We start from the raw sequence: 15552 nt of genomic DNA, 5'->3' as shown, positions 1-15552 counted from the left end.
ACAGTTAATGAAAGCAATAATTCCGTAACTAGCTGCATCAAAAGGTTGTCCTGGTGTGGTCCAATCTTTATTCCTGGTCTGTTGTAAATTGTTCATGTTATATTAAAATGCTAAGATCTTAAATCTGTCAAGATGTGCTGCCACAAGAGAGACAACATTTAAATTACCGTTTGAAAGCTGAGGAATAGCATTACAGTGTGTTGCACCTCGCAATCTCTTTTCTTTGATTTGCCCTCCTTTACAGCCCCGGACAGATGTGCTGAGTCTAATTATTCTGATTGGTATCAGGAGACACATTATATTACACAATATAATTGGCACATTTGTTCTAGTTAACTGAGGGAAACTGTCACATGCATGCCACCCAACATCAAATTTTGGACTGCAATTGTCAGCAGGAGGAAAAAAATACACAGAAACGCACACGCACAATAAAACAGATGATCAACAGAGTCATTGTTTTGTTGCCACGGCTCCAGGACATCCAGGGGCACAGCAAGAACACAATTAAAACAGATGCTAATAGACACCAAACATATAATACAGTTTCCCCATTACCATTTAAATAAGTTTTGAGTACATTAATCAAACAAGTGGTTAAATAAATGGGGAAAGCTATTATGTGCCTATTACTTGACTCAAACTCAATCAATCCAAGCTAACATTAATTTGAATTCCAAATCCCACAGTGGTGCAAGGTCTTTGGAAAAAATACCAGCAGTTCCATTGACAATATATTTATTTCCATTCTCGTTTAAAGCGATATGGTTTAAAATGTGTCAATCCTCTAGTACATCTCTATCCCAGAATATACTTGAGCATGGCATCATGTCATCACATGGTCATTGAAAAAACAGCAATCCTTTATCAGACTTCCCCAGTGCTCTCTGATCTCAATACTATTTTATTTTGTACTTCTGCCAATGTTTTCTAAACTGCTTATGAAATGCCAGCATTCCTCTTCTGTGCAAATTCAGTTCAATGGAATAAATGGCAAATGGTCTCCCTATTGCTTTGAAAAAAAAAAGCATAAAAGGGGGCGGCAGTCCAATTGAGATTGCCTGCTATTATCACTCCTGCCTTTGATTTACACTTCCTACGCACACACCTGCTGGATTTTAGATTTACGCCTTCAGATCGTGTATAATGCCATGAAGAAGACTGAATCATGAACATTTGAAATACAACAATTCCCATAAATCTCAAGCAATGGATTTCTAAAGATCTGATAGCCATTGATACTTTTGCTGTCTGCCTTATTGTAGCTACTGGCTTTACTTATTTTGTTATCTTTGGTTGCTCAGATCTGAAGTGCAGGTTCCTTCTCTGATCATACTGATAAATCATCTTGTTTTATCACCAAACTTTTCAATAACGCTATCCAAGTTATTATTTTATGACTATATCATCTCAAAAAGCTCTGCAAATATCTGTGATATTCTTTGAACACTGGATGCAGCAGCAGCTACCTCCTTTGTTTATGTCTGCTTATCTCTGTGTGGTGCAGCTGCTAGGGCTGTTGCTCACACGCCCCCTTTTTCGGTTCCATTCGGCTCCTATCGGTCTCACTCTGCCATTGAATGGTTTTCTCTGCTTTTTCCGGAGAAAAAACGACTAGAGACCTGTGCTTTACGTCTTTTCGATGTTGTTGGACAGGGTCCGACACTGGACTGGAAAGGGTTAAATAACATATTTAAATAGCAGTATACCAGAGTTGTAACAAGTCAGCAAAATTGGTACTCTAGTTGAGCTGAGTCACTGGGGAGAAAACACTCGAATCGAGTCGTATCTATGACATGACAAGCTCGAGTCGAGTCACTAAACTGCTAGAGTTGAATCATCAATCTGGCTTGAGTCACTTCGAGTCACTAGTTCTGACCAGTGCTTAATTTGTAAAGAAAGAGGTGCCGGGGTGCAAGCAATGACAATAATACTGTCCTTAAGAACCGCATATTCAAAATCATAACACATTTATTTGAAATAGTATTGTAAGTACTAGTGTTAGATGTTTACATTCACATATTCTACATAATATACAAAGTGCAGAAACATTTTTTTAAAGGCAACATGTCTGTATACATGTTTTGTTATGGTTCTGCATTGAAATGGTTTAAAAACCAAACAAATTAAAAGGCATTTAGAGGACTCCAGAAAGACGACATTGATTAAAAAAAAAAAAAAATCTGCATGCCAACATGAACGTTTTTTTGAACCTTGGTCTGCACTATTATCAGTGATGTGTATGCAATAGAAGCTGCTGGTAGATTACAAAAATGATTAATTAAACTTAGGCTAGGTAGTTGTTATCTTAGTATGTTTTTATTCTCTATTAATTAAATTACATTCATTGAAAAAGGCAAGACAGAACAGGATCATTATTATTTGTTATTGTTTTGGTTTAATATAATATAGCAGGCTAATATTCCTATTGAAGTAGGCTACAAAATTTAGTTTTTCATTAAAAAATTGTCGATATTTGTTGAAATTAATGTTCAGCTTTCATATTTTGTTGTGTACTACTCATTCAATCAAACCACGTAGTGTATGAAGTTGCTTGTATCGTTCATGATGTTTTTCAAATAAAGTAAGCTTATTTGTGTATAAATAACGACAATAGAGTTGCAGCCAGTGTCATCTTACTTACAGGCACTCAAGCTGAAATCGTAAAGTAAGTTAAAGTAGGCCAAAAACTCTCTTTAGCGCATGCAAGAACTTGCAGACAACTGTGATACAACTGTGTTGAGAATTTAAAAAGAAAGCACTTTAAGAGATTTTTAGCTAGAGGAACCGGGAATATGACTCTGCACGGCCAGAGGTTCCCGGGCACACCCACGGCACAAATTAAGCACTGATTCTGACTGTTCAAGATATCTAGATTTCATCAGATTAGTTTTACAGGAGATTAGCAATCTATACATAAAAAAAAAAAAAAATCCATTAAATACAAAATTAGGATGCACACTAATGTCGTCATACTTGCCCCACTTATGTTCGCCATTAAAAGTCATTGACTTATGCTTTGTTTTCATCTTTCCATTTTAATGAACTTGATTCATTGATCTATTTATAAGCACATTTTCCCACTGTATAAAGACCCCTTTCTCTGTGCTCAACTGGGTTGGGTGTTTAGTAATGAATGATACCACAAAACAAAGAACATATCTAATATTTTCTCACTTCTCAACAGTGACACTCCCTCTTGTAGTTTTGTTTCAGATACATTAGCCAAATGAAAGGAAATTTGGTGGCATTTAATTTCATGTTGAGATATTACTTCAAGGTTTTAACGCATAGGAGACAAATAGAAAAATAAACTAAAATTTATATAATTCACAGGTAACATATAATATGTACTATATATCTCTCCTTTTAGTGTAAGCTGAGCTATGGAGTGTCTTTTTCCAATAAATGTCATCTAGACATTTTTAAGTAACAGATACTGTTTCACAGAAGCACAAAATATAATAAAAAGGTGTCTGTTGGAGTCCTAATGTCATAACAATACATAATACTGTACTGAAAAAGTACAACAAATTAATATTTTAAACTTTCTCTAAGTTAAAGTTTTATGTATATGTATGTTAAAGTATAAGACATGACTGGACCTGAAGTGGGAGGTGTTGGTGTGTCCACATCCCAAGAGGGAGGAGGCTGAGCGTCCACAGGGGCTACATGTGAAGACGAAGAGTGGTGCACCAATTGCATGCGTTGAGGAGGGATGAGGAGCGGGCGCTTCCACAGCCCAAGAGGGAGGAATCGGTGTGTCCACAGCCCAAGAGGGAGGAGGCTGAGCGTCCACAACCCAAAAGGGGGGAGGCCGAACGTCCACAGCCCAAGAGGGGGACAGGCTGAGAGTCCACAGCCAAAGAAGGAGGAATTGGTGCGTCCACAGCCCAAGAGGGAAGAGGCTGAGCGTCCACACCCCAAGAGGGGGGAGGCCGAATGTCTACAGCCCAAGAGGGAGGAGCCGGTGCTTCCACAGCCCACACCTCCACCAGCAGAGGGAGAGTAACTGCTAGTTCGGCCTCCACCGCTGTGGGAGGACTGCTTGCCGCTTCCACCTCCACCACACAGCAGAGAAAGACCTGATGTGCACATCTTCACCAGCAGAGGGAGCATGCCTGATGGTCCCCTCACTGCAGCCAGAAGGGGAGGAGCCCATGCCACCTTCGCAGCCAGCTGCCTCTCCATGCACCTCTAGAAGGACCAGGACATGATGCTGGCGGTCCTCAGCAACCCCTGCATATGCTGCTAAGCGGAGCACGGGGGAAAACTGCCCGGCCACAGTGGCTGTGAAATGGGCTAACCCCAGCACCACTGATAGTCCTGGCTTCATCACAGGGAGAAATGGAGCTCCTTCTGCGTCGTTGCCCAGGGATGCCTGCCTTGCAACATCCAAGGATGCCTAACTTGGATCTTTCAAGAATAGACGGATGCTGTCATGAACAATACTGTATAACCCTCTCTGTGACCAGAATAAGTCCTTTAGCTAGCCACCTGGAGGAATGGCGCCCGTCTAGCCATGGATTCCCAGAAGTTTCATTTCCCCAGCTAAACTGGTAATTGTTTTTTCTCTTTTGTGTGCTAACGAATCACGCTTGCAGCAAAGCGAGCGAGCACTGGTGGGCTGAATGGTGGCTGAATTTATTATGCTAGTATTAAAAGGTTGTGCTTTCGTTTTCTCATTCTTCAGTCTGCTTTTAAATGAGAAAGTAAGGACTTGGACTATTTAAAAGCCTGTGTAGTTGTTTCACAACCTTAAATGGATTTTACTATTATTACTATTTTTTACAGTATACCTTTTATATCAGTCTGGTCTCACTAGTAGCACCTTATAAAAGTGCTTTTAATCTGCGATCATTAATCTGCTTACACGTATTGATAGGGTGACAGATGGCTCCATGTTCACCGGGGCAGTTTACAGACTCCGATCACCCCAGTGTGTTTAAAAACACAGGTTATATCCCTCAATGTATTGTAATGAAGGGGGTCTGTAAAGCCTGAACTGTCTTAGCCTGTCCGAGTGAACATGAAGCCATCTGGACACACTTTTACTGAAACACAGTTAAATTGATTTAGAGGCACTTTTATGTTACTGTAATAAACAACATGTTGCTAGTTAGGGTTTCTTACTAAATGTAGATCACACAGAAGGGAGTGGGTGAAAGCTGGACCAAGATAAAACTGCCCGAAAGGGCACTGAAACCATGAGAATCCTATTTAAAACTATACCACACAATTACTCCCTCTTATAATATACATAGTCAAAATAATGATCATTATATGAGCTTTCATACAATTTTTTAACTCTTTCAAGGCCGGGAACTAGAGTATTTTTTTGTGATTGTCTCTGTCTCAGTTAATACACCAAACAAAAACATACGTACGTGTAAAAATAACAACACATGAAATGTCAATACGACTCTTAATAATTCTAATAGAAAATAACAGACACTGTTAAGAAAAATGCCATGAAAATGCAGAACTGTAAGTGCTACTTAAACTTGCTGATAAAACCTGAGCCTAAAGAGATATTGCACGTGATCAATTAGTAGATTCAAGTTCCACTGTAAGCTCCTCACATAATTGAGATATTGCCTGCCGTGTGAAGCAAAACATTTTAACAAATATTTAGTGTGAGAAACCGCCTAAATTTATTCGGGGTCTGAAATGGGTGGACAGGCTTTCCCTTGCCTTATTTATTCAAAAGGCAGAACCATCTACTACAAGTATTGAAAATGTGTGTACCTCAGCCATTGGTATCCCCTCAGGTGGGCGACACTGCAGAAGCACTTCCTGTTCCATGGAAACTTCTTTCCCCAAAGGTTCCTGTTCAAAGGTTTTCCTGAGATCTAAAAGCACATCACACAGATGCATTCAGTATAATTAACAATTACCTTATTGAGCACGTTGTATTATAGATTTATAATTCAGACGAGATTTGTAAAATAAAAGGACACACCATTTATGTGAACTGAACATCTGTATGAAAAGGATGTTTTTAGGATACAGTAGTCTGTCACGTATCGAACTGCAGTGGGACCAGAGTAAGGGCGGATATGTGAAAACCTGGATAAATGAACCCAGGTTTAAATTCCACTCACAGCTGTAACAATTACTATATTCACACAATTATTGTTTTGAGATTTAGCTTTTATTGTTTAGAAAGATGCAGGGTATTAATACTTGTGACAGAGTAGCCGTCTGCAGTGTGGGTGTGTGCATTCGCTGCTGAGTGACAGATAGGAGATCAGCGGAGGTTGAAACTGATACATCCCGCAGGCAAATAGCATTTATTTACATATCAAGTAAACACACTGAACATCTCATGTGACACTAACAGCAATGGCAGTGCACTGAGTACATACAACACGGTGTACAAAAACTTTGTTGGGATCTACAATATCTGAACTAATCTTCCCTGTTCAATAATAAACTAATGCTGCTTAAAATAAACAAATAATGTTAACGTAGGTGTTTTTAAAGAGTCAAGTTATTTATTTTTCAGTTGTATGCATCTTGTAGAAAAATACATCCTTTTTGTAAATATGTTCCATTTGTTCAGTAAAATATGTTTATATTTCATTACATGCCTAAATTCAAATTTAATTTAGAATTCAAACCCCTTGAAAGATGTTTGTTCATTGTTTTACATGCAAAGCGACAGTGTCTCCTCTTAGGATCTAAACTAGTTTAAAACCCCAGGGATATCCTCGATCATCTTTGTGCTAGATGAGGAGAGACAGACTTTCAATGTCTTAAAGGCAGAGTTAATGTAATGCGGACTAATGAAAAAGTAGGAAAAAGGACACTTGTCAAACTGAAATTGGATGTAAACCAGAAGCATCCTAAAACTGTAGTAGAACTGTCAAAAAAGATGAATCCCAGCCTTCCCTGAGCCTCTGGGACACACAATCATAGTCAGTGTATTTAGTGGATTCAGGAGGGGAGGGAGACTTACTGGCCAAACGCACCAAAAAGCAAAATCAATGTAAAAACTACTTTACAGGGGAAAAGCCGCAAGCCCCTATCCTTTATAGAAGTTAGGATCTTCTTCTTTCAGTAGGTAAATGTCTATTGCATATGAACAAGTTTTTGTCTCTACCAAACTGTCTAGATACTGACATCAACAGCTAACTAATGATCTGCCTGTGACAGGGTACGCGCACTGACAAGAAGACTCAGAGATCAAGAAGCTTTAGTCTAGCACTTACGTGAATTTGTTGACAATTACAAACAAACACAACAAACAAACAAAACTATACGTGAATTTGTTGACAATTACAAACAAACACAAAAACAAACAAAACCCTTCACCTAAACAATTCTATACCAACACCCGTGATTACTCTATATATACACCACCCAAGTGTGTTTGCAGGGGGGATTTGAACTCAATCCCTACCACCCAATACTCCCCACACACATGCCTGCCACCCAATAATCCCCACACACACATGCCTGTGACCCAACACTCCTCACACACACACACCTGCCACCCAACACTCCCCACAGACATACATGCCCGTGCACTGGCAGGGCTTTCACTCTGCTGTGCTGGCACTCTAAAAGTTACAGAATTATTGTACAAAACAATGTTTACAAATTGAAAGAGGAAAGACCAGGCATTTCATTTAAAAAACAGAATGTTTTAATAGTTTAAATATGAAATAAAAACAAGTAATTCAATTCCCTTAAAACAATGCATGTAATAAAAGGGTTTGCAATTATCTTTGGAAGGTCCACATTAAAACACAAAAACACAATATCAGCCATCAATTCCTTCATTTTGTAAAAGGAATGCAGTGGGGAAAATATCCGTTGGAGAGATTTCATCTTAAAGCTAGCCACAGCGCTTCGGCAGAAACATTTCGATCAGAAAACTGCAAAGCAGAAGGCTGCAGCAGTTCAGTCTGCACCGAGTGACACTAACAAGAGAACATATGTTACTTTCGTTTTAAATTAAAAAAAAATACTTCCTGTAGTTATTGATCAGTCTCTCACAGAGCCGTGGATGAATTTTGGACCACTCCTTCATGCAGAACTGCTTCAACTTAGTGACATTTATGGGTTTTGAAGCATAAAATCCTACCACAACATCTCAATGGGGTTTAAATCTGGACTTTGACTAGGTCATTCCAAAACTTTAAATTTCTTGTTCTTCAACCATTCTGATGTAGACTTGCTTGTGTGTTTCGGATCATTGTCTTGCTGCATGACAGCTTCAGCTCACAGACGGATGGCCTGACATTCTCCTGTAGAATTCTCTGATACAGAGCAGAATTCATGGTTCCTTCAATGATGGCAAGTCATCCAGGTCCTGATGCAACAAAGCATCCCCAAATCATGACACTACCACCACCATGCTTGACCGTTGGTATGAGTTTCTTACTATGGAATGCAGTGTTTGGTTTTTGCCAGACATAACGGGGCCCGTGTTGGCCAAAAAGTTCCACTTTGACTCATCTGTCCATAGAACATTGTTCCAGAACTCCTGAGGATCATCCGGGTGCTTTTTGGAAAACTTGAGATGAGGATTTATGTTCTTCTCAGTGAGCAGTGGTTTCTGACTTGGTACTCTGCCATGAATCCCATTTTTGCCCAGCGTCTTTCTGATGGTGGAGTCATGAACACTGACCTTAGCCGAGGCGACAGAGGCCTGCAGATTCCTGGATGTTGTTCTAGGGTTCTTTGTGACTTCCTGGACGATTTTACGCCTTGCACATCGTGGCATGATGTACCTCTAGAACCTGTGTGCTGAAAACTTAACTCTGATGGTAAGGGCCAAAGTTAGTCATATTTATATTGGGCAGGGCTGGCCCAAATCAGGCCTGATTGTTAACCAAATATTCAAACAGCTGACCCTAATTATCCCTTTAATTGGGTTGAGTTAACTAGGGAACAATAACTTTTTCACACTTGAAGATTGCATGTTTGATTACCTTGCACACCAAACAAATGAAAGAAGCATCAAACTTTGGTGTCATTTTTTCTCTCAGACTCCCTTTATATACTATTACAACCCACAAAAAGATCTGACCAAATTCAATGTGAAAAATGTGCAAAAATGCAGAAAATCAGATTCACGGCACTGTACCTGTTTACACACTAGTTTATTTTGAAATGTTTATTTTATTAAAGTTTTTCATTTTTTTGCTTTAGATGTGGTAAGTTAGAAAATAAATCCTTTTATGTTAAATTGTTCATTTAAATACAGTGTTTTGGCTGTGCAGATGTTTGATATGATGTGCTTGAATAAAACTTTTGAGTTGTATCTGATAATATGTGTTTCATTTTAATACTAATGTTGTTTAAAATGTAACCGTCACAATGACTGCTGGCAGCAGTTTTAGGTATCAGTATAGCTTTTGAGAAAGTCCAGCATAAAAGATTAATTCTCAAACTGAACGCAGTAGGGATTGAAGGAAACACTTGTACATGGATTAGGGAGTGGTTAACATGTAGAAAACAGAAGGTACTGATTAGAGGAGAAACCTCACAATGGAGTGTGGTAACCAGTGGAGTACCACAGGGATCAGTATTAGGTTCTCTGCTATTCCGAATCTACATTAATGATTTAGATTCTGGTATAGTAAGCAAACTTGTTAAATTCGCAGACGACACAAAAATAGGAGTGGCAAACACTGTTGCAACAGCAAAGGACATTCAAAATGAACTTGACAAGATTCAGAACTGGGCAGACACATGGCAAATGACATTTAATAGAGAAAAGTGTAAGGTACTGCACGCAGGAAATAAAAATGTGCATTATAAATATCATATGGGAGATAGTGAAATTGGAGAAGGAATCTATGAAAAAGACCTAGGAGTTTTTGTTGACTCAGAAATGTCTTCATCTAGACAATGTGGGGAAGCTATAAAAAAGGCTAACAAGATGCTCGGATACATTGTGAAAAGTGTTGAATTTAAATCAAGGGAAGTAATGTTAAAACTGTACAATGCACTAGTAAGACCTCATCTTGAATATTGTGTTCAGTTCTGGTCACCTCACTATAAAAAAGATATTGCTGCTCTAGAAAGAGTGCAAAGAAGAGCGACCAGAATTATTCCAGGTTTAAAAGGCATGTCATATGCAGACAGGCTAAAAGAATTGAATCTGTTCAGTCTTGAACAAAGAAGACTACGTGGCGACCTAATTCAAGCATTCAAAATTCTAAAAGGTATTGACAGTGTCGACCCAAGGGATTTTTTCAGCCTGAAAAAAGAAACAAGGACCAGGGGTCACAAATGGAGTTTAGAAAAAGGGGCATTCAGAACAGAAAATAGGAGACACTTTTTTACACAGAGAATTGTGAGGGTCTGGAATCAACTCCCCAGTAATGTTGTTGAAGCTGACACCCTGGGATCCTTCAAGAAGCTGCTTGATGAGATTTTGGGATCAATAAGCTACTAACAACCAAACGAGCAAGATGGGCCGAATGGCCTCCTCTCGTTTGTAAACTTTCTTATGTTCTTATGTAAATACTGTTCACATGTTTTGTAATGTGTAGCTTGCAATTGCAAGAACTGCACAGGTAATAACTAGCAGTATAGCCTATTCAGCCTACTGTAGTCAATACTGTACATGCTGTTTTTTTTTATTTTTTTTTATTTTAATGTATAGTATAAAGCCATTTTATTTTCAATTTTGTAGTCGCCTATAGAATGATTTCAGAAACATTTTGTGCAGCAGTAAAAGCAGCGCTGAAGGTATTTTAGACCCAATGGCAGCCGACAAATGCAATGGTGCACTGCATGCAGGTATGTAATTTAGGACAACACTTTTGCTTCTTTGATAACAATTTGTGCTGTTGTGATTGTAAACAACATTTCCTTTATGTAGTTATATTACTGTGTTTCAATTATGTAAGTGACGCAGTTATGTCCATTTCTTTATCCATGCTTTGTATGTCTATAGGCTACATAAACACATTTATTTTCAACTTCTGTAACAGCGCTCCTTGACTTACAACGCACTGCACTTAAGACTCTTTTGCATTATTATCTTGCTTCGAGATTACGATATCGATATGGCATTTACGACACGACGAGACATGAGCCAAGCATCTTGTGCGCACGCTCGGTGTGAACATAAAAAAATGTATTTGCCCTTAACAATGACCGATAAGAGCAATGTACTCAAAACGAAACCTAAGTTGTGAACTCTGTCACATGAGGGGCTTAATTTCAAGTGATCGTAGTTTTGGCTAGGATTACTGCATACACACATTGAATCTGTCATTGGAAAGCCCCTAGTCTGTACTTTTAAACAAGCCAGGTAGATGGCTTTTACGGTTCCTGAGTAATACACGCGTAACCACGGGGCGCCGGAGCCCTGAAATCAACAGGCTGAGTGTAAAGCGTTAAATAAATGTTTGCATGCGTACAATATAACGGGTCATTTTGGTAAAAAATATATTATCTGGCCAAAGAGTCGGGAAAATAACCCCAATTTATAACATTGTTCCTATGGGAAATGTGCTTCGCTCATTCACCCAGCCCAATCTAACGACAAACGAGGGAGACAGGTTCTCTTTTCCGGCGGGAGACAAATATGCAATAACTTTAAAGAGAACGTCTGTGCATATTCCCCGTGTAGCTTTCTTCACATCTGTAGTTTCTGCGGCGATAGCCACAGCAAAAGTGTAAGTCCCAGACACGCACAAACTGCATCTGCGCAGAAATGACTAAGCCTTCCATCCACCCCCATTAATACAGTAGCGATGGCTCTCGCAGATCACCCTGATAGAGTTTTTTGTTATTGTATTATTTCAGGTCTGAAAGATGGGTTCCTCACTGGTATTTTAACTCCTCCCACTGTTTCCGACGTTTGCAGTAATCTAAGATCTGCACTAAACGATCCGGATTCTGTTGAGAATTTGCTTAAGAAAGAAACTTCCAAAGGTTTCATGATTGTCCTATTCCCTGAACCCCCCTTCCCCTCATTCCGTATCAGTCCACTGGGGGTCACAACTCGCAAATATTCAGGAAAGAAAAGGTTAATCATCGATCTCTCCTCACCCCATTCAGGTTCTGTTTCCAGCATTAACGACCTAATTCCTCCTGATCAGTTTTCTCTACGCTATACCAGAATCGATGCTGCTATCCATTTTATCAAAACAGCAGGTTAACCCTTTGCAGTCCAATGTCGGACCAGGTCCGACATTATGATTTTCCCTTTCCAGTCCAATGTTGGACACTGTCTGACATCATCGAAAAGACATAAAGCATAGGTCTCTACTCGGGACTCTGTCAGGCACAGACACGGCCTAACGCCCTGCATTAGGCCTAATTGTGGCAGTTGTTAGCTCCTGCAGCCAAGCCTTACTGTTGGGGAAAAGTCTTTGCACATGACGCAAACCAAAAGGAATGAGAGAGGCACACTTATAGCCCACAATAGCCCTAGCAGCTGCACCACAGAGATAAGCGGACATAAACAAAAGAGGTAGCTGCTTCCGCATCCAGCACTCAAAGACTATCACAGACATTTGCAGAGCTTTTTGAGATGTTATAGTAATAAAATAATGACTTGGATCACATTATTAAGGAATTTGGTGATAAAACGAGTGGTCAGGAGAGGATTTATCAGTATACACGTCTATATGTGAAAAATACAGTGAACACGGGGTGGGGCTTGGCTGGAGATGCAGTACTGATGTTGCTTAACATTGCAAATGCCCTTTAAACCTGTTTTACTTGGAAAAAAAATATTTTAAACAGCGTGTGTAAAATAAACAGCGTGTGTGAAAATAAACTGGACCTGATGTACCTGACAGGTGCTGAATAAATGGACTGCAAAGGGTTAAGGGGCCTGGCTCTCCAAGGCTGATATCGCAGATGCATTCAAAGTCATGCTCATTCATCCTTTCTAATGGCATCTACTTGGAGTTCAATGTAAACAATTCTATTTCTCAGTTTGCCTCATGTTTGGTTGCAGGAGCAGTCCTCACATCTTCAATTCATTATCTTTTTTTTTTTTTGTCTTTAAAATATTTATGTTAAAAAAAATAAATAAAATATAGCAAGTAAATTTCCTGAAGATAAAATATATTTATAATACAAATGAAATGTAAATATACATTCCGATAAATGTCACCTTTAAAAAAAAAAAAAAGATGAATAAGATGACAACATATTTAAACAATAGTTACTGTCTGCAATGTAACACCTGTTTTCGTTTCTCAAAAAAATACAAATGGCGTCCTGTAATTTTCGATGACTCTCCAGCGAACCTTCTCGCCAGCGAACGTGCCTTTAAATTTTAAAATTCGCAGCATTTGAACCAATTGCTCAAAAAAACGATTGAATAAAGTTGTCGATTGAAAGTGTCCCAGGGTCACTTACCGGGCCGAATTTCACTCCTGATTTAAACTCGTGTGCACACACATATATATATATATATATATATATATATATATATATATATATATATATATATATATATATATATATATATATATATATATACATATATATATATATATATAATGTATGTATTGAACAAATGTTTTTTATTTATTTAAAGAGAAAAGAACAACATGGAACAATACATAACACAGCATAATATAAAAACCCAACACAACCCCCCTTTACTCTAAGGATTTCATCCCACTGGATCTTATAATAATGACCTGACAATGGTCGCAGCTGCACTCCATGACTCCACAAAAGTGAGCCACATCTGGACACTCCCAAAACATATGTAAAAAAGTACCCACAGCACCCTGGGGGCAGAGCATCACGCTAACTTTCACAGGTGCCCAGGGATACGGGCAGATTTCACGCCTGATTTTGAGTCACACACATATATATATGATATATATGATCATATATATATATAATATATAATTTTTGCATTGGGCTATATTTAATCCCTCGCATTTGAAAACGTTTGCGAGGGGTTAAATATACCCTGTGAAAAAAATTGAAATGAATCATTTGCTGATTAGGATTCCTGGAAGCCAGATTTATGTTGTCCCAGAGAGTGTTCCATCAAATCTCGTCATCTTCAAAATTCAGATCTCTATTCCACACAGTAAAAAGTGCTAAAGGTTTATAAGAGGTCTTTAAAAGAGAGATGTAAATGGCTGAAGCCAACCCTTTTGTTTTACCCTGTTTATCTAATAATTTGTGAAGTGGGTGTATAGGCAGCTGTGCTCCCCAGGGAACACCATAGGCACGCATTGCGGAACGGAGACGTAAATAGAAAAAGAAAGAAGATCCTGGCAAGTTATACTGAAGTTGCAAATCATGGAACGTACGCAGACCGTTGTCATTAAAAATATCCGCAAAATTATGAATACCATTATTACGCCAATGTGAAAAAGAGAAAGGAGAATTGCCTGTGAGGAGTTTGTAGTTATGGAAGATAGGTGAATGGGAATGCCATTTAGTTTGGGAATTTGTAAGCTTCTCTATCAGACGCCACGTAGCAATTAAATGAGAAATTATAGGGCCAAAGCGCAATTTACATTGTCTGAGGGGGACATTGGCGTACATTAAATCTTGGAGTCTATAGGGGAGATTATGTCTTCCTCAAGAGGACACCAAGATACAGGAATATCAGGAGCAAGCCAAACAGAGATTGGGCGTAGAATAAATGAGTAGAAATAAAATTTTAAATTCGGGAGAGCCAAACCCTGCAAAGTGGAAAATTTGATGCGTGGTTGTTTCCCTTTCCATATAAACTTGGAGATTGTTGTATGCAGTCTATCGCAATACCCTGATGGGGGCGATAAAGGAATCATTGAGCTATAAAAATTAATGCATTCATTTTTACAATGGAAATACGATCCTGAAGAGAATTAGGAAAGTGCATCCACCTGTTCAAATCTATGTTCACCTGCTTAAAGACTTTACTAAAGTTATTTACTGTGGTATTATGTAAAGAAGGATAAATATCAAAACCCAGATATTTGAAGTGTTTAACCAGCGGCACTATCAAGGGTATGTTGGTTCTTGTCATTCCAGAATTTAAGGGTAGCAAAGCAGATTTAGAGAAGTTAACTTTGTATGCCGACACTGCACTGAAATCATTGAAAATAGTCAGCAGATGAGGTAGGGATTGGGAAACATTGTCTACGTATAATAATATATCATCTGCATACAGCGATATGTGACGTTGGGTATTATTGACAGAAATAGGGGTAGAGTCAGTCGATTGACGGACTGCCTGAGCTAGAGGTTCAAGAGATAGGGCAGACAACAAGGGCGAGAGTGGACAACCCTGACGAGTGCCCCTAGAGATAGCAAATTGAGGAGAACACAATTGGCCTGTCAAGACCATTGCGGAGGGACTGGCATATAAAAGCTTAACCATATCAATAAACCCAGAACCCAAACCCATATAGTCCAGAACTGACCACAAATAATCCCATTCGAGTCTATCAAATGCCTTCTCAGCATCTAATGACAGAACTGCACATGGGGAAGCAATGTTAGCAGCAGCATGTATAATATGTAGGAGACGGTAGATGTTATCAGACGCAAGGCAAATTTTAATAAAGCCTGTCTGATCATGATGTACCAGTTTGGTCATATAGGCCTCAAGAC

The 15552-nt window shown here is 38.9% G+C and overlaps 1 protein-coding gene across 2 annotated transcripts in view; it reads right to left on the bottom strand.

Annotated features, from left to right (window-relative positions):
- Positions 1-15552, bottom strand: part of LOC121319547 (netrin receptor UNC5C-like) — a 296899-nt gene that overhangs the window by 84792 nt on the left and 196555 nt on the right. For both annotated transcript variants that reach the window (XM_041257112.1, XM_041257122.1), the window contains exon 4: positions 5749-5852. In XM_041257112.1, the coding sequence (XP_041113046.1) occupies positions 5749-5852 (104 nt within the window). The remainder of the gene's footprint in view (positions 1-5748; positions 5853-15552) is intronic.

Source organism: Polyodon spathula, chromosome 1 (assembly GCF_017654505.1).
Source record: "Polyodon spathula isolate WHYD16114869_AA chromosome 1, ASM1765450v1, whole genome shotgun sequence".
NCBI lineage: Eukaryota > Metazoa > Chordata > Actinopteri > Acipenseriformes > Polyodontidae > Polyodon > Polyodon spathula.
This window is presented reverse-complemented; position numbering and strand designations above follow the sequence as displayed.